Consider the following 18,710-nt stretch of genomic DNA (forward strand, 5'->3'; position numbering starts at 1 on the left):
AAATTAATGGCTTTTTCCTAACTACATATACTCATTCAGTATGATATTGCTCCCAAAAGTGTAAAAGTTATTTCTGAGTGTGGTAACAAATCTTACGTATTTCAGTGATTGGTAGCACTCTAAAACTCAACTCTATCTGACAAAACCTTATTCCTTAGTACTTTTTTTTCCATTGGGTTTTCTTGTGTATCACATGAAAAGCACTGACACTGAGTTCATGGAAGATACACACAAGGTATATAAGATCAGCGTTACAAACCTATGTCAAATGGGTGCTGTGATGGGAGAAATTTCTAAGGTTTACTAGATGTCAAAGTCATAACATCTGAGGTGGCCTCTGTATACATATGGGCTGTCATCAGCCATCTTGTGAATGTTGCTTATGTTTAATCCTTAGCATTTCTGACTGTGTTGTGGGCTTTCAGAATTAAATGCAAATACTTTGTATTTTATTACTTAATTCTACTAAAGGTGTTCAATACATCAATAATTACGTCAAGCACTGAAGAGAAAAAATCTAGACAGTATCTGGATGAATATCTAGCAGCTAGTGAAGTTAAACATTTTCTAACGTGACAGAAAATTAAGTTAAATAGACTAAAAGGAAATGTTAAAAAATTAAATTTTAATAGTCTTTAGCAGTTTTGAATGATTTTTAAGTATTTTATGATATTAGGTATTATTATGTGTTTTTATAATTTGTTAATTTGCTGATGTAATTGGACACATTACAATTTATATAGGTAAATAAATCACTTTAAAGACACAAACAAATTGAGTTAAATGTCCATGGGTTTTAAGTTTAACTATTAACTTTTAGCTTAAAAATTTCATTTGGTCTTTTTTTTTTTCTTTCTTTCTTTTTTTTTTCTTTTTTTTTTTTTTGAGATGGAGTCTCGCTCTGTCGCCCAGGCTGGAGTGCATTATTGCAATCTTGGCTCACTGCAACCACTGCCTCCTGGGTTCAAGCAATTCTCCTGCTCCAGCCTCCTGAGTAGCTAGGATTACAGGCATCTGCCACCAAGCCCAACTAATTTTTGTATTTTTAGTAGAGACGGGGGTTTCACCATGTTGGCAAGGCTGGTCTTGAACTCCTGACCTCATGATCCACCTGCCTTGGCCTCCCAAAGTGCTGGAATTAGAAGTGTGAGCCACCGGGCCCAGCCGATTTGGTCATTCTTAACACTATGTTGAATAAAAAGATTAAACTTTACACTCCTTATAAATAGACATGTACAGTACATGAACAAATATATGGTATGTCGGTGTTGTTAAAATTTAATGGGACTTTGAATTAGAAAGAAATCTCTAAAAAGCCTATGGGGCAGGGAAAGATGAGGTAATACTGAAAATAAAAGTGGTTGAGAAACTGCTCTACACCCATGTAAACAGGACATAAAGGAAAGCCAAAACAGAAGTAGAAAGAAACATGAAGATGTTCAGAAAATGGAAGCTAGTATGTTCCTTATTTAAAACCTATGCACAGAGCAAGGTCTTCAGAAAACCTACAGCCCAAGGTTCACGGTTACCCTCATCAACCAGCCCAGCAGCATCTTCAGGATTCCCAATGGCATTGCCCTTTGCTTTAATGATGGCCCTGGTGGTGCTCAGCTGTAAGACAAGCTGCACTCTGGGCTGTAATCTATCTCAAACCCACAGCCTGAATAACAGGAGGACTTTGATGCTCATGGCACAAATGAGGAGAATCTCTCCATTCTCCTGCCTGAAGGACAGACATGACTTTGAATTTCCCCAGGAGGAATTTGATGGCAACAAGTTCCAGAAGGCTCAAGCCATCTCTGTCTTCCACGAGATGATCCAGCAGACCTTCAATCTCTTCAGCACAAAGGACTCATCTGCTGCTTGGGAACAGAGCCTCCTAGAAAAATTTTCCACTGAACTTTACCAGCAATTAAATGACCTGGAAGCCTGTGTGATACAGGAGGTTGGGGTGGAAGAGACTCCCCTGATGAATGAGGACTCCATCCTGGCTGTGAGGAAATACTTCCAAAGAATCACTCTTTATCTCACAGAAAAGAAATACAGCCCTTGTGCCTGGGAGGTTGTCAGAGCAGAAATCATGAGATCCCTCTCTTTTTCAACAAAATTGCAAAAAAGATTAAGGAGGAAGGATTGAAAACTGGTTCAACATGGAAATGATCCTCATTGACTAATACATCATCTCACACTTTCCTGAGTTCTTCCATTTCAAAGACTCACTTCTCCTGTAACCACCACAAGTTGAATCAAAATTTTCAAATGTTTTCAGGAGTGTAAAGAAGCATCGTGTTTAACTGTGCAGGCACTAGTCCTTTACAGATGACCATGCTGATGTCTCTTTTCATCTATTTTTTTAAATATTTATTTATTTAACTATTTTTATGATTTAAATTATTTTTTATGTAATATCATATGTACCTTTACATTGTGGTTAATGTAACAATATATGTTCTTCATATTTAGCCAATATATTAATTTCCTTTTTCATTAAATTTTTACTATACAAAATTTCTTGTTTGTTTATTTTTTAAGATAAAATGTCAAGCCTGAATTCAAAATAGATAATTTAGTTAAGTTACCTATCATAATTTTATTCAAATTATAGAAAAATACATTTTCTGTACCTGGTTATATGTTGCCTTCAGGATGTAGACATGAATATAAAAAATACAGCTCCTGTTCTCTTGTATCTTTGATTTTTGTCAGGAAAGAAATCTAAAAACAATAATAATGCTGAATTAATATCAGTTATGCAAACTGCTGTATGGTAACGAAGTAAAAAAGCAATGAATTCTTCTTAGCACAAGGTAGATTGAGACATGTCTGGAAATAAAAGCAGAGATATACTCTGTAAACTGACTTTCAAACATGTAATTGGAAATGTATATTGCAAGTCAGATATATGAGTTGGCAGTTTCCAAGGAATATGATATCTGGAAGTTCAGAACCGGCAATGGAAAGGCCAAAAATGAAGGCTTTCATGTGGGAAGCAAGTGGAGAGGGAAAAAAAGACTTCAACTGGATTCTGAGGACCTTCCACCATTAAAGTGTGGGAACAGAAGAGACACAAAGGAAACAGAGGTGGAATACCTTAACATTAGAAGGAGAAGAGGGAAAGATGATGAAAGTGTATTTAGAAAATAAATGTGCTTAGAAAATCAGTAGACTTATGGAAAATGTGAATTAAAACTGAGCACTGCAACAAGAAAATAGATGGCAATGCAGAGCTTACTGAGAGCTGGATTGATAGAATTAATCAGCAGAAGCCATATTGGGGTAGGTAGAAGAATCAATGAGAAAAGAAAAATCAAGATAACACACACACAGAAAATTGTGAAAGATCTGCCTTTGCAATGGAGGGAAGTAATAAGCTGGACCCCCCAAAAATGTAGATTGTCTTTTATCTGCATAGTGTTTCCTTTTTCAAAATGTATGTCACTGAATAAATTTCACAAATGTGATGCATTGATAAATCATATTAATACATTTAATATTTTATATATTTAAAGCATAAAATATAAAATTATTTACAATAGTAATTGATCATTATTTTGATTAATACTCTGTTAAATGTCAGTAAAAACTGACACATTTCTTTCATAAAATAAAATTGGAAGCTGGAAAAGAGAATCTCTTTCTCAATACTTTAGGAATGGGGAAAGGATTCCCTATTTAATAAATGGTGCTGGGAAAACTGGATAGCCATATGCAGAAAACTGAAACTGGAGCCCTTCCTTACATCTTATACAAAAATTACCTCAAGATGGATATAAGACTTAAATGTAAAACCCAAAACCATAAAAAACCTAGAAGAAAACATAGGCAATAGTATTCAGGACATAGGCATGGGCAAAGATTTTATGATGAAATTGTCAAAAGCAACTGCATCTAAAGCTAAAATTGACAAATGGCTTCTAATTAAAGAGCTTCTGTACAGCAAAAGAAACTATCAATCATCAGAGTGAAGAGGCAACCTACAGAACGGGAGAAAATTTTTGCAGTCTACCCAAGTGACAGAAGTCTAATATCCAGAATGTACAAAGAACTTAAACAAATTTACAAAAAAAAAAGAACCATCAAAAAGTGGGCAAAACACGAACAGACATTTCTCAAAAGCAGACATTTATGTGGCCAATAAACATGAAAAAAGCTCAACATTACTGATCATTAGAGAAATGCAAATCAAAACCCCAATGAGATACCATCTCATACCCCTCAGAATGGCGATTATTAAAAAGTCAGGAAAAAACAGATGCTGGTGAAGCAGTGGAAAAATAGGAAAGCTTTTACACTGTTGGTGGGAATGTAAATTAGTTCAACCATCGTGGAAGACAGTGTGGCGATTCATCAAGGATCTAGAACCAGAAATACCATTTGACCCAGCAATCCCATTCCTGAGTATATACGCAAAGGAATGTAAGTCATTCTATTATGAAAGTACATGCACATGTATGTTTATTGCAGCACTATTTACAATAGCAAAGACACAAAACCAACCCAAATGCCCATCAATGATAGACCGGATTTTAAAAAATTGTGCTTAAAATCTAGGTGATGAATTGATAGGTGCATCAAACCACCATGGCACACGTATACCTATGTAACAAATCTGCACGTCTGCACATGTATTCTGGAACTTAAAGCAAAATCAAAAAGAAGGAAAGAAAGAAAGAGAAAGAAAGACAGAGAAAGTTGGTCAAAATCAGCTGAAAATACAACATGAACCAAGGAAATTCAGAGAGCAGGAGATGATTGTGTATAATTGAGGAAAAAAGGAGATTAATAATTATTAAGGAAATCCCAGTACAAAATTTACACATCAAGTATAAATAACAATAACTTGTATTGAAATTCCATTCTGGTTGCATATATATTTTTCAGGCAGCCTGAAAAAACAGAATTCTATCATGAATTCTAAAGAGGCTGAAAAATTCTCACCTCATTTCAAATTCAGGAAATGGTGGTTTGTATAAATACCTGACAGAGGAGCAGCATCTAGATTGAAGTGCAGAATACACGTGTTGATGGTTAACTGCTTCTAGCACCTGGCACATTTGTTTCCTGCTCTCAGAATCCCAGAGTACACTTCCATCTGAAGTTACTCTCCTAAACTTAAGTAAAATATACATCTTTGCCGGTTCTGAGAGCTAACACACTTTCCCCTTTCCTCCCTGCTTTTCTGTATCCTGTTTTTCACTCCCATATCACATTAGTTTCCTTCCTCCTCCTCTAGTAACGCGCACTGTGCTCTCTTCTTCACTTATCATTAGCCTGCACTGCCTCTTCATACAGCTGTTTTCAGTTCTCTTGTGGGTTTTACCCATCACTTTCCCCTTAAGAGTACAAAATCACAAATTAAAGCAGAAGTTCAGTGAAAGTTCTAGGCTTTTCAGAAGCTCTTTTATAAAGTACTCTTTTTCCTTTCTTATGATGAATATTTCTGTAAAACACAGAATGTCGTTGTTACAATGACATAACAGTAGCTTAGCAAAAAAGGAAATAAAAGGCAGGTTCTCTTACTTTGAGACTATTACAACATTTACAGGGAAAGAGAGCCCCCACGTGGTCAAAGTGCACCAACACAGCAGCCAAGCCTGTGGAGAGCAGGCTGTTAATGCAGAAGTAGGCCTCCTGGCAGGAGATTTATCTTCATAGCTAAAAAGAGGCTCTTCCCAAGAAAGAACTAGCACGGTACTGGAATTAGCCCATTTCCTTAACTTTTGTATCTTAGAGAAAATACTCCCAGCTTCAGGCATGACATGTGCTCTTGGGGCAATGGACAGCTATGGGGAAAGAGAAAGGGTCAGAATGTGTCCCTTTCCTCCAACTGCCCAGCCTTCTCGGGGCTTCCTAACTTATCCCTTCCTCTATGGATTGTGCTAGACTAGGAATTAGAACAGCCGGCCAATCTGGGTGTAGAACTTCACGGGAATTTCACCTGTGGTCTCTCTATGAAGATTGTGGAGGTCTTCATAGACAATATCCTGAAATGTGTTTTCCAAGTTGTTTGTTTTCTCCCTGTCTCTTTGAAGGATGGAAGTGATTCCTAGATTTGGCTTCTTTACAAAGTCTTCTATTTCGTGGAGGTTTTGTTCATTGCTCTTCATTCTTTTTTCTTTATTTTGGTCTGACTGTCTTATTTCAGAGAGCCAGTCTTCAAGTCCTGAGATTCTTTCCTCAGCTTGGTCTATTCTGCTGTTAATACTTGTGATTGCATTGTGAAATTCTTGTAGTGTGTACATCTACTAGGTCCGTTAGGTTCTTTTTCATACTGGTTATTTTGTCTGTCAGCTCTTCTATCCTTTGATTGTGATTCTTAGTTTCCATGGTTTAGGTTTTACCGTTTTCCTGAATCTCAATGAAATTCCTTTCTAACCATATTCTGGATTATGTTTCTGTCATTTTAGCTAACTCATTTTGTTTAAGAACCCTTGTTGGAGAACTAGCGTGATTATTTGGAGGACGTAAGATGCTCTGTCCATTTGAGTTCCTGTAGTTCTTGCATTCGTTCTTTCTTATCTCTCATTAGGAGTGTAGCTTGAGTTCGATCAATAAATAGACTTATTTTCTGGCTGTGTTCACAGGGCTGTAGCTTTGTGCAGGGTCTTTATTTGCAGCTGACTTGTCTTTGGCTTAATGAGGGTATATTAGTGAGATTTTTTAGTGTTGAAGCTCTGGGCATGATGTAGTAGGTGACTCTTAGGTGCAGTGGTCAGTTGTCAGGCTCTTGCTCAGTCATGTGGCTCCCCTACATTTCCTCACGGTTGCAGCCGTGCTCCGTCTCAACGCTATGAAAGTGTGGGCTCCTCGCCCACTTGAGTGCTGACTGTAGCTTGTATCTTGGCACTCCCAGGCTGCCCACAACAGCTCTGGGGTGATCTCAGGGTTAATGTTTTCTACCCAACTTGGAGGCATCAAAGGAAGGGACCTTAGTAGTAGTTGTAACTGAGGGTCTTTTGCTTGTCTCATGGGGGCTCCACCCCAGAGATGCAGGTGAGCAATCACTCAGTGCAATCAGCGTGGGATGGGGGTGTCTGTGCTGTGGGCCCAAGCCAGGGGTTCCCTGCCTGGTGATGTGAGGAGTGGGTGGTTGACCAATGGGAGACAGACTGGCCTGCTCTCTTGGGTTGACTGCAGCTTGTTGGAGGTATGGATAAGGCACTTGGGGTCTCTGCTCCTTCATTAGTTCCAAGGTAGCTGGGGTAGTACCACTGCAGAGCCAGTGGTAGACAGGCTTTCTCTGCCCCTGGGGTCTCCACCTCCAAGAAATGTGAAGCCATGTTAATGGGAGTGTTTAGCCAGAGGGGTGGGGTGGCTGCACTGCTAGTGTAAGTTTGGGGCTTCACTTTTTGGGAAACAGGAGGTTGCAATCTTACCAGGAGGAGAGACTGTTCTCCTCACCATATGGTAACTGCAGCATGCTGGAAGTTCAGGTGACTGTGGCGTGCTGTAAGCTTGTAAACAAAGAGCTTCAGACTCTTTGTTTCTTCCCCAGACCCAAGGCAGCAGGGATAAAACTGCTGCTGTGGCAGTGGCAGAGGTAGGATGGCTCTGGGAGCCTCTCCCCAGGGAAACTCCAGGAAACTATCAGTGGATGTGCTCAGCCATGGGTAGGGTGACAGTTTTACAGTCATGGGCTGGGGGCCCTGTCTCCTGAAGAACAGGGATGGGGATTCCCAGGGAAGAGGGACTGGACTCCTCTTCGTATGGTGGCTATGATGTGCTGGTGGTGCCATTGTAGTGACTAGGCCCTTTGTTCCTTCCCCAGCCAGAGGGCTGCTGGGGCTGTCCCACTGCAGCAGTAGTGGTGGATGGGTTGTGGGTTGACTGTGGCATTCCTTCCTTGGAGAAATGCTGGACTGCCTGATTGAGGTGATGAGGCGGGGGAAGAGTGCCTGAGCTGGAGTCTCTGGTCAGGTGGCTCTGCCCACTGCAGAGAGGTGACAACCAGGAAATGTATAGAGAACAGTCTGTCCACTCTTCTGTGAGGTAGTTGCTCTGTGTTGGGGATCTGGACCAGCCGCTGTTCCCTACAGAGCCTGCAGAGACTGGAGACAGCAAGGGCAAGAGCTGTGAGACAGCAAAGATGGCAACCCACCCTTCTCACTGGGAGCTCTGTTCCAGGGAGTTGCAGAGCTGCCATTGGCTCAATAGCCCCAGTTGGTGGCTGCAGACCCAGGCCTGGCAAACCCACCCAGTGAGGAGAGAGGGGATCACGGACCCACATAACACACAGTCTGGCCACTTTTCCATAGGGCTGCTGCAATATGCTGGGGGTCCAATCCAGACCAAAGTCACTTCACGTTTTTCAGTACCTGAAGGTATCAACAGTGAAGCCTATGAAACAGTGAAGATGGGGGCCTGCCCCTCCCTCTGGGAGCTCTGTTCCAGGGAGGTACAACCTGTTGCCTCCTGCAATGTACATGTAGGAGGTGGTGGGAGACCCCGGTGGGGATATCCCGCCCACTGAGGGGAAACAGCATCAGGGACTCAGGTGAAAAAACAGTCTGGCCACTTTTTGGTAGAGCAGCTGCGCTGTGCTGAGGGTCTGCTACGACCCCCAGCACAAAAGAATGGCATTTGCAAGAATGGCTAAGGCTGCTAAACAGCAACAATGGCAACCTACCCTTCCCTTTGGAGCGCCATCCCAGGGACATTCGAAACTGTTGTCCACCAGAAAACAGTGGTGGAGGTGACTGGAGACCCCAGTGGAGAGATTCCACCCAGTGAAAAGAAACAGGATTTGGGATCCACGTGAATAAGCAATCTGACTGCTTCTCTGTAGAGCTGCTGGGCTGTGCTGGGTGGCTGCTCCAGTCCCTAGCTGCCTTGGACTCCCTAGAACCCAAAGGCTCCAATAGCTAAGGCTGCGAAACAGCAAAGATGGCAGCCCACACCCTGCCGCTGGGAGCTCCATGTCAGGGAGGTATGAGGCTGCCAGTGGGTCTTACCCTAAGACAGGCCATGGAAGGTGGGCCTGCCACTTGTCACTGCCCAGCCCCCTGGATGGAACCCATTTCCTACGGGTATGTACAGGGGTCTAGCCTCCTGCTTGGCTGGAGTTATAGCTTCTTTTGTGGGGAGGCCTGGGTATCTAAGGCTCCAGGATACCGATGCATGCCTGAGCAGCTGCTCTGCTGAAACCCTACGTAGCCCTGCGTGATCAGACTGAAGGCCCTGGTAGAGTGGGTTCACTAGGAGATCTCCTGACCTGAGGATTGCAAAGATCTGTGGGAGAAGCATGGGACCCCAGGGCTGCTCACTTACCACTTCCCTAGCAGGAGAGGCTCCCCTGGCTCTGTGTCACTCCTGGGTGGGCCGTCGTCCTGCCTTGCTTTGCTCTGTTCTCCATGGGTCAAGTTGTTTTCTTGAGTCCCATTGTGTGTACCAGGATGTTTCAGTTGAAGGTGCTGTATTTACCTGCCCCTTCCATTTCTCTGCATGAGAGTGGCACACACGAGCAGCATGTAAGTGGCCATCTTGGCCAACCCTGAAAACTATTTGTTTCCGACTATAAGCCATGCATAATAAGAATGCCTTGAGAGAACCTGGAATCCAAGGTTCATCCAGACACGAGCTCAGCTAGGCCACCAGCACCCTCGTTTCCCAGTAGTCCTCCTGCTTCTTCTACCGGTGTCCCTGGTGCTTTGCATTTGTGGCCGTGTTGGATCTCTGAGTTGTGACCTGCCTCAGAACCATGGCCTACTTAGCAGGAACACCTTGGCACCTTTGGGCCAAATGCGGAGAATCTCCACTTTCTTGTGTCTCAAGGACAGAAGAGACTTCAGTTTCCCCCTGGAGATGTGGATGGCAGCCATTTGCAGAAGGCCCAGGCTGTGTCTGTCCTCTATGAGATGTTTCAGTAGATCTTCAGCCTCTTCCCCACAGAGTGCTCCTCTGCTGCCTGGAACACGACCCTCCTGGACCAGCTCCACACTGGACTTCATCCGCAGCTAGAATGCCTGGAGTCTTGCTTAGGGCAGGCAAGAGGAGAGGAAGAATCTGTGGGGGTGATTGGGGCCCTACACTGGCCTTGAGGAGGTACTTCCTGGGAATCCATGGGAATCTAGAGAATCTACCTGAAAGAGAAGAAATACAGTGACTGTGCTTGGGAGGTTGTCAGAGTGGAATCATGAAATCCTTCTCTTCATCAACAAACTTTCAAGGACTGAGAAGTAAGGATGAAGACCTGGGGTGTGCTTTAGTCTTTCTTGTTTTCTTCCACTTCCTAGCTATGTGCTTATTTCTTCTTTTTCTAGTTCCTTAACTTGTAGAGTTAGTTCATTGGTTTGAGGTCTTTCTTCTTTTTTTAATATAAGCTTTTATAACTTTCAATTTCCCCTTTAACTCTGTTTTCACTGCATCACATACGTTTTGGTAGGTTGTGTTTTCATTTTCATCTGTCTCAAGATATTTTCTAAGTTCCCCTCTGGTCATTTTTTTTTTTTTTTTTACTATACTTTAAGTTCTAGGGTAAATGTGCTCAATGTGCAAGTTTGTTACATAGGTATACATGTGCCGTGTTGGTTTGCTGCACCCATTAACTTATCGTTTACATTAGGTATTTCTCCCTTACATATTTATCACATTTAGACATACATTTGTTTTCTTTTTGTTCCCACAAATTAAGATGAAAAATCAGACCACTTTTACCTTCTAGGAAAAGTGAAGTGAGAAATATAAATATATTTGCTGTTGTGAATGCCACATAGAACCATGGTATAGTCCATTTAAAAATTACATTTGTATTCTTTCATTGACACCAACCTGAATGTGAAAATGAATGAAATCAAAGTATAGAAAAACAAATTTTCACAGTAAAATACTACATAAAAATGAATATGCAAAAATTCCCAACACAATCTCAAGTGAACAAAGAAAAAATACTCTCTCCCCCAGTGTTTCAAAGACTAAGAATAATAACTTGGGCAAAATTGCCCTGTATTTTCAGGGTCTAATCAAAAGATGAGCCCAAAATTCAATAAAAATGTTTTGACTGGATAAACTAGTAAATCAATGTACAAAATATACATTTCTGAAATGAAGGCTCCTCTATTATGGAAACCGCTGTGCACATTTCACAATGTAGAATATTTTAATTGTTCAATGATACAAAGAATTTAAGCGAGACATTTAAAATAATGAATAATAAAATGTGTTTGGTTATTTTCTAAAATTGATCCGTTTCATAATTTCTACCTTTATATAAACCGTCTCATTTTCTACCAATGTCATCTAAAGATTATCACATGATTTGAAGCTGCAATTTATAAATGATGGAAAAATGATGTCACAAGTATTTACAGTTCACATACACATTCTGGGGATTTGATCCAGGGAACGAAAGCTGTAGGATTATTTGGGGGACAGAGGCTATTATTCCCTACTTTTGGGAAGAGTAAATTGTCTGATTCCTATAAACTGTGTGAATTGGAGAGTTTGGATTTAGATATGTGACTCTGTATTTGACACCAGGCTAGTTATTTTCTATTATAACAAAGTAGAGGGCAGATTAGAGATGAAGTCATAAACAGTTAATATAGTGCTAGGCAAAGGATGACATTATGCTGCTCTTGCAACTTGAATCCCCAGAGCTACATGCACTTTAAAAAACTAGAATCCCAGTGGTTTTAGCAGTAAACTAAGTGGGCATTATTGACTCTCAGTAAAAGCTGGATGGAAAATTCTGTTATTATCTATTATATTCCCAGCAAATATGGCCATGAGGAAGCAAAATAGCTTCATTCTTGAACACTTTCCAGTAGAATAAAAAATGAGAAACTAGTAAAAACTCCACTTACTAAGTAGCTGATTTGCTAAAGCAGACCTCATTCCATTTAAGGACTCACTATCTATAGGGCCTATTTATGAAAAAAATAAAACTTCTTATGCAAAAAAAAAAAGGTAGAGCCAGAGCTGAGGACCACTCTGAAAGTTAATTCTTTGCATAATAATATTCAATATTTATAAATTTATGAATTTAGAACAAAGATGGTCTTTTTTATTTCATAAGAATTGACTTGGATAGGAACTGAAAACCTTTAGGGAATATGAACTTCAATGAAAAATGCCAAAAATTATGTAATTGATAGTATTTTCTAAGTCACATATGTTTATTGGAATGATACTTCTTATAAGAGTACAAAAATTAGTTCTCGTAGTGTAAACAAATCTGACATATTACAATAGTTTGTGACTCTCCAACAACTCTATCCAACAAAATTTCATTGCTTAATATACATCTTTCTCACTGGGTTTTCTTGTGTATGATATGAGAAGCACTGGTATTGAGTTCATGAAGATAAAATATTTGCAAGATCAGTGTTAGAAACCTATGGCAAATAGATGACTGTGATTGGAGGACTTTATGTCTGTTTTTTGCTGGATCTTAAAGTCTTATCACAATATGTGGCTTTAACCTGCATATATTTGGGCTGCCATTGACTATCTTATGGTTATTACTTATGTTTTTTTTTTTTTTTTTTTTTTTTTTGAGACGGAGTCTCGCTCTGTCGCCCAGGCTGGAGTGCAGTGGCGCAATCTCGGCTCACTGCAAGCTCCCCCTCCCGGGTTCACGCCATTCTCCTGCCTCAGCCTCTCCGAGTAGCTGGGACTACAGGCGCCCGCCACCACGCCCGGCTAATTTTTTCTATTTTTTAGTAGAGACGGGGTTTCACCATGGTCTCGATCTCCTGACCTCATGATCCGCCCGCCTCGGCCTCCCAAAGTGCTGGGATTACAAGCGTGAGCCACCGCACCCGGCCGGTTATTACTTATGTTTGATCCTCAATTCTTCAGGATGTTTTGTAGACTTTGAGAATTAAATGCAAATAGCTTATATTATATGATTTATTTCTACTACAGTTATTCAACACATCTATATTTATGTCAAGTGCTGAAAAGAAAAAAGTGTTGGCAATATCTGGATGAATACTGCATCTAGTGAAGTTTACAAATTATTTTCTCATATAAAGCAAAATTCAAAGCTTCATACAATAAGAGAAAATTTTTTTTAAATTATTGATTCACATTTTTAGGAGTTTTGAATGATTAGGTATGTAATTATATTCATATTATTAATGTGTATTTATATAGATTTTTATTTTGCAAATGTACTTTGATACAAAACTTACATGAACAAATTACATTAAGTTATTTCACAAATATACTTATCAAATTAAGTTAAATGTCAATAGCTTTTAAACTTAGATTTTAGTTTAACTTTTCTATCATTCTTTAATTTGAATAAAAAGAGCAAGCGTTATAGTTTTTATCTGTGAAATAGAGGTATACACAGTATACATAAATAGATATGCCAAATCTGTGTTATTAAAATTCCATGAAGATTTCAATTAGAAAAAAATACCACAAAAGGCTTTGAGTGCAGGGGAAAAATAGGCAATGATAAAAAAAATGAAAAACATTTTTAAACACATGTAGAGAGTGCATAAAGAAAGCAAAAACAGAGACAGAAAGTAAAACTAGGGCATTTAGAAAATGGAAATTAGTATGTTCACTATTTAAGACCTATGCACAGAGCAAAGTCTTCAGAAAACCTAGAGGTTCAAGGTTCAAGGTTACCCACCTCAAGTAGCCTAGCAATATTTGCAACATCCCAATGGCCCTGTCCTTTTCTTTACTGATGGCCGTGGTGGTGCTCAGCTACACCTCCATCTGCTCTCTGGGCTGTGATCTGCCTCAGACCCACAGCCTGGGTAATAGGAGGGCCTTGATACTCCTGGCACAAATGAGAAGAATCTCTCCTTTCTCCTGCCTGAAGGACAGACATGACTTTGGATTCCCCCAGGAGGAGTTTGATGATAACCAGTTCCAGAAGGCTCAAGCCATCTCTGTCTTCCACGAGATGATCCAGCAGACCTTCAACCTCTTCAGCACAAAGGACTCATCTGCTGCTTGGGAACAGAGCCTCCTAGAAAAATTTTCCAATGAACTTTACCAGCAATTAAATGACCTGGAAGCCTGTGTGATACAGGAGGTTGGGGTGGAAGAGACTCCCCTGATGAATGAGGACTCCATCCTGGCTGTGAGGAAATACTTCCAAAGAATCACTCTTTATCTCACAGAGAAGAAATACAGCCCTTGTGCCTGGGAGGTTGTCAGAGCAGAAATCATGAGATCCTTCTCTTTTTCAACAAACTTGCAAAAAGGATTAAGGAAGAAGGATTGAAAACTGGTTCAACACGGAAATGATCCTCATTGACTAATACACCATCTCACACTTTCATGAGCTCTTCCATTTCAAAGACTCACTTCTCCTATAACCAGCAGAAGTTGAATCAAAATTTTCAAATGTTTTCAGGAGTGTAAAGAAGCATCATGTTTACCTGTGCAGGCACTAGTCCTTTACAGATGACCATGCTGATGTCTCTTTTCATCTATTTATTTAAATATTTATTTATTTAACTATTTTTAAGTTTTAAATTATTTTTATGTAATATCATGTGTACCTTTACATTGTGGTTAATGTAACCATATATGTTCTTCATATTTAGCCAATATATTAACTTCCTTTTTCATTAAATTTTTACTATACAAAATTTCTTGTGTTTGTTTATTTTTTAAGATTAAATGCCAAGCCTGACTGTATAACCTGACTTGAAAATAGATGATTTAATTAAGTTACCTATCATAATTTTATTCAAGTTATAGAAAAATATATTTTTATATACCAGGTTATGTGTTGCCTTCAGGATATAAACGTGAACATAAAAAATATAGTTCTTGTTCTCTTGTATCTTTGATTTTTGTCAGGAAAGGTTTCTAAAAACAATGATAATGCTGAATTAATATCAGTTATGCTAACTGCTGTAATGTGAGGAATTAAAAAAAAAACAATGAATTCCTCTTAGCACAACATAGATTAAGACATGTCTGGAAATAAAAGCAGAGATATTCTCTATAAACTGACTTTCAACATGTAATTGAAAATGTACATTGAAAGTCAGATATATGAGTTTGCAGTTTCCAAGGAATACGGTATCTGGAAGTTCATAACTGGCAATGGAAAGGCCAAAAATGGAGGCTGTCATGTGAGGAGAAAGTGGAGAGGGAAAAAAAGACTTAATCTGGATTCTGAGGAACTTCCACTATTAAAGTGGGGGAACAGAAGAGACCCAAAGAAAACAAAGGTGGAATACCTTAACATTAGAAGGACGAGAGGGAATGAAGATAAAAGTGTATTTAGAAAATAAATGTGCTTAGAAAAAGAATCAATAGACTTATGGAAAATGTGAATTAAAACTGAGCACTATAGCAAGAAAATAGATGGCAGTGCAGAACTTACTGAGAGCTGGATTGATAGAATTAATCAGCAGAAGCCATACTGGGTTAGGTAGAAGAGTGAATCAGAAAAGAAAAATCAAGATAACACATACAGAAAATTGTGAGAAATCTGCCTTTGCAATGGAGGCAAGTAATAAGGTTGGACCCCCCAAAAATGTGGATTATCTTTTATCTGCATAGTGTTTCCTTTTTCAAATTACATGTCACTGAAAAAATTTCATAAATGTGATGCATTGGTAAATCACATTAATACATTTAATATCTTATATATTTAAAGCATAAAATATAAAATTATTTACAATAGTAATTGATCATTATTTTGATTAATACTCTGTTAAATGTCAGTAAAAACTGACACATTTCTTTCATAAAATAAAATTGGAAACCGGAAAAGAGAATCTCTTTCTCACTACTTTAGGAATAGGGAAAGGATTCCCTATTTAATAAATGGTGCTGGGAAAACTGGATAGCCATGTGCAGAAAACTGAAACTGGACCCCTTCCTTACACCTTATAGAAAAATTAACTCAAGATGGATTAAACACTTAAATGTAAAGCTCAAAACCATAAAAACCCTGGAAGAAAACGTAGGCAATAGCATTCAGGACATTGGCATGGGCAAAGATTTTATGATGAAATTGCCAAAAGCAACTGCAACCCAAGCTAAAATTGACAAATGGCATCTAATTGAAGAGTTTCTGCACAGCAAAAGAAACTATCAATCATCAGGGCGAACAGGCAACTAACAGAACAGGAGAAAATTTTTGCAGTCTACCCAATTGACAGAGGTCTAATATCCAGAATGTACAAAGAACTTAAACAAATTTATAAAAAAAAAAAAGCCCCATCAAAAAGTGGGCCAAGGACATGAACAGACACTTCTCAAAAGCAGACATTTATGCGGCCAATAAACATGAAAAAAGCTCAACGTCACTCATTATTAGAGAAATGCAAATCGAAACCACAATGAGATACCATCTCATGCCACTCAGAATGGTGATTATTAAAAAGTCAGGAAACAACAGATGCTGGTGAAGCTGTGGAGAAATAGGAAAGTTTTTAGACTGTTGGTGGGAATGCAAATTAGTTCAACCATTGTGGAAGACAGTGTGGTGATTCATCAAGGATCTAGAACCAGAAATACCATTTGACCCAGCAATCCCATTCCTGAGTATATACCCAAAGGAATATCAATCATTCTATTTTAAAAATACATGCACACATGCACGTATATGTTTATTGCAGCACTATTTACAATAGCAAAGACAGGAAACCAACCCAAATGCCCATCAATGATAGACTGGATTAAAAAAATTGTGCTTAAAACCTAGGTGACCAGTTGATAGGTGCAGCAAACCATCATGGCACACGTATATTTACGTAACAAATCTGCACATTCTGCACATGTATTCCAGAACTTACAGGAAAATCAAAAAGAAAGAAAAGAAAGAGAGAAAGAAAGAAAGAAAGAGAGAGAGAGAAAGAAAGTTGGTCAAAATCAGCTGAAAATACAACATGAACCAAGGAAATTCAGAGAGCAGGAGATGGTTGTGTATATTTGAGGAAAAAAGGAGATTAATAATTAATGGAAATCCCAATACAAAATTTACACATCAGGTATAAATAGCAATAAGTTATTTTACACTGAAATTCCATTCTGCTTGCATATATTTTTTTAGGCAGCCTAAAACAACAGAATTCTTACCCTGAGACAGGCCATGGAAGGGGGGTCTGCAACTTATCACTGCTCAGTCCCCTGGATGAAACCCCTTTCATAGAGGTATGTTTAGGGATCTAGCCTCCTGCTTGGCTGGAGTTATAGCTTCTTTTGTGGGGAAGCCTGGGTGTCTAAGGCTCCAGGGTCCCCACGCATTCCTGAGCAGCTGTTCTGCTGAAACCCTATGTAGCCCTACATGTCAGACTGAAGGCCCTGGTAGAGTGGGTTCACTAGCAGATCTCCTGACCTGAGGGTTGCAAAGATCCGTGGTAGAAGAGTGGGTACCCAGGGCTGCTCACTTACTCACCACTTCCCTGGGAGGGGGAGGCTCCCCTGGCTCTGTGTCACTCCTGGGTGGGCAGTCGTCCTGCCTTGCTTTGCTCTGGTCTCCATGGGTCAACTTGTTTTCTTGAGTCCCATTGTGTGTACCTGGATGTTTCAGTTGAAGGTGCTGTATTTACTTGCCCGTTCCATTTCTCTGCATGAGACTGGCACACACGAGCAGCTTCTAGGTGGCCATCTTGGCCAACCCTGAAAACTATTTGTTTCCAACTACAAGCCATGCATACAAAGAACGCCTTGAGAGAACCTGGAGTCCAAGGTTCATCCCGACCCCAGCTCAGCTAGGCCAGCAGCACCCTCATTTCCCAAAGGTCCTCCTGCTTCTTCTACTGGTGTCCCTGGTGCTTTGCCACTGTGGCCCTGTTGGATCTCTGGGCTGTGACCTGCCTCAGAACCATGGCCTACTTAGCAGGAACACCTTGGCACTTCTGGGTCAAATGTGGAGAATCTCCACTTTCTTGTGTCTCAAGGACAGAAGAGACTTCAGGTTCCCCCTGGAGATGTGGATGGCAGCCAGTTGCAGAAGGTCCAGGCCCTGTCTGTCTTCCATGAGATGCTTCAGCAGATCTTCAGCCTCTTCCCCACAGAGTGCTCCTCTGCTGCCTGGAACATGACCCTCCTGGACCAGCTCCACACTGGACTTCATCCGCAGCTAGAATGCCTGGAGTCTTGCTTAGGGCAGGCAACAGGAGAGGAAGAATGTGTGGGGGCTGATTGGGGCCCTACACTGGCCTTGAGGAGGTACTTTCAGGGAATGCATGGGAATCTAGAGAATCTACCTGAAAGAGAAGAAATACAGTGACTGTGCTTGGGAGGTTGTCAGAGTGGAATCATGAAATCCTTCTCTTCATCAACAAACTTGCAAGAATTGAGAAGTAAGGATGAAGACCTGGGGTCATCCTGAAATAATTCTCCTTGATTAATCTGCCATATCACACTTGCACATGTGTCTTTGGTCATTTCAATAGGCTCTTATTTCTGCCATTGTCACAGAATTTATTGAATTAAATTCAGCAAATACCTTGTTAACAATATTTAGCAAGTATATGTTACAAACATTCAGCTCTGGTCTTCAGTTCCTACGACATGACTGCCCTGATATGTTTTATTTACTTACTTATTTCCATTCTTTTTGCAGCGGTTTCATTTGTAATATTTAGATATTTTACATATAATAACATGTTCATCTTTACATTGTATTAAAATTTACAAATATATTCACCTTTCCATGCTATTAAATTTGCATGTCTTATTCATTAAATTCTCATTTGTTTTATTCATTAAGGAAAATGTCTTGAAATCCTTTTTTCTAAAAACCAAATCCACACGCAATTTTGAACAAAATTGAA

General features: G+C 39.8%; 2 protein-coding genes and 2 pseudogenes across 2 annotated transcripts; all 4 read left to right on the top strand.

Annotated features, from left to right (window-relative positions):
- The first annotated feature begins 1,498 nt into the window (after positions 1–1,498).
- On the top strand, positions 1,499–2,502 carry LOC129490331 (interferon alpha-14). The gene has a single exon (XM_055294093.1). The coding sequence runs from the start codon at positions 1,568–1,570 to the stop codon at positions 2,135–2,137; it is 570 nt and encodes a 189-aa protein (XP_055150068.1). The 5' UTR covers positions 1,499–1,567; the 3' UTR covers positions 2,138–2,502.
- A 6,739-nt stretch (positions 2,503–9,241) lies between these two features.
- Positions 9,242–10,267, top strand: LOC129490766 (interferon omega-1-like; annotated as a pseudogene).
- Positions 10,268–13,612: 3,345 nt separating this feature from the next.
- LOC129490333 (interferon alpha-17-like) lies at positions 13,613–14,554 on the top strand. Its single transcript, XM_055294094.1, has one exon. The coding sequence runs from the start codon at positions 13,619–13,621 to the stop codon at positions 14,186–14,188; it is 570 nt and encodes a 189-aa protein (XP_055150069.1). The 5' UTR covers positions 13,613–13,618; the 3' UTR covers positions 14,189–14,554.
- Positions 14,555–14,948: 394 nt separating this feature from the next.
- LOC129490767 (interferon omega-1-like) lies at positions 14,949–18,265 on the top strand (annotated as a pseudogene).
- The last annotated feature ends 445 nt before the right edge of the window (positions 18,266–18,710 follow it).

This window comes from Symphalangus syndactylus, chromosome 9 (assembly GCF_028878055.3).
Source record: "Symphalangus syndactylus isolate Jambi chromosome 9, NHGRI_mSymSyn1-v2.1_pri, whole genome shotgun sequence".
Classification (NCBI taxonomy): domain Eukaryota; kingdom Metazoa; phylum Chordata; class Mammalia; order Primates; family Hylobatidae; genus Symphalangus; species Symphalangus syndactylus.

What these genes read in the sequence shown, in the direction of transcription:
- LOC129490331 (XM_055294093.1), top strand. Translation starts at nt 1,568, where the DNA reads ATGGCATTGCCCTTTGCTTTAATGATGGCCCTGGTGGTGCTCAGCTGT.
- LOC129490333 (XM_055294094.1), top strand. Translation starts at nt 13,619, where the DNA reads ATGGCCCTGTCCTTTTCTTTACTGATGGCCGTGGTGGTGCTCAGCTAC.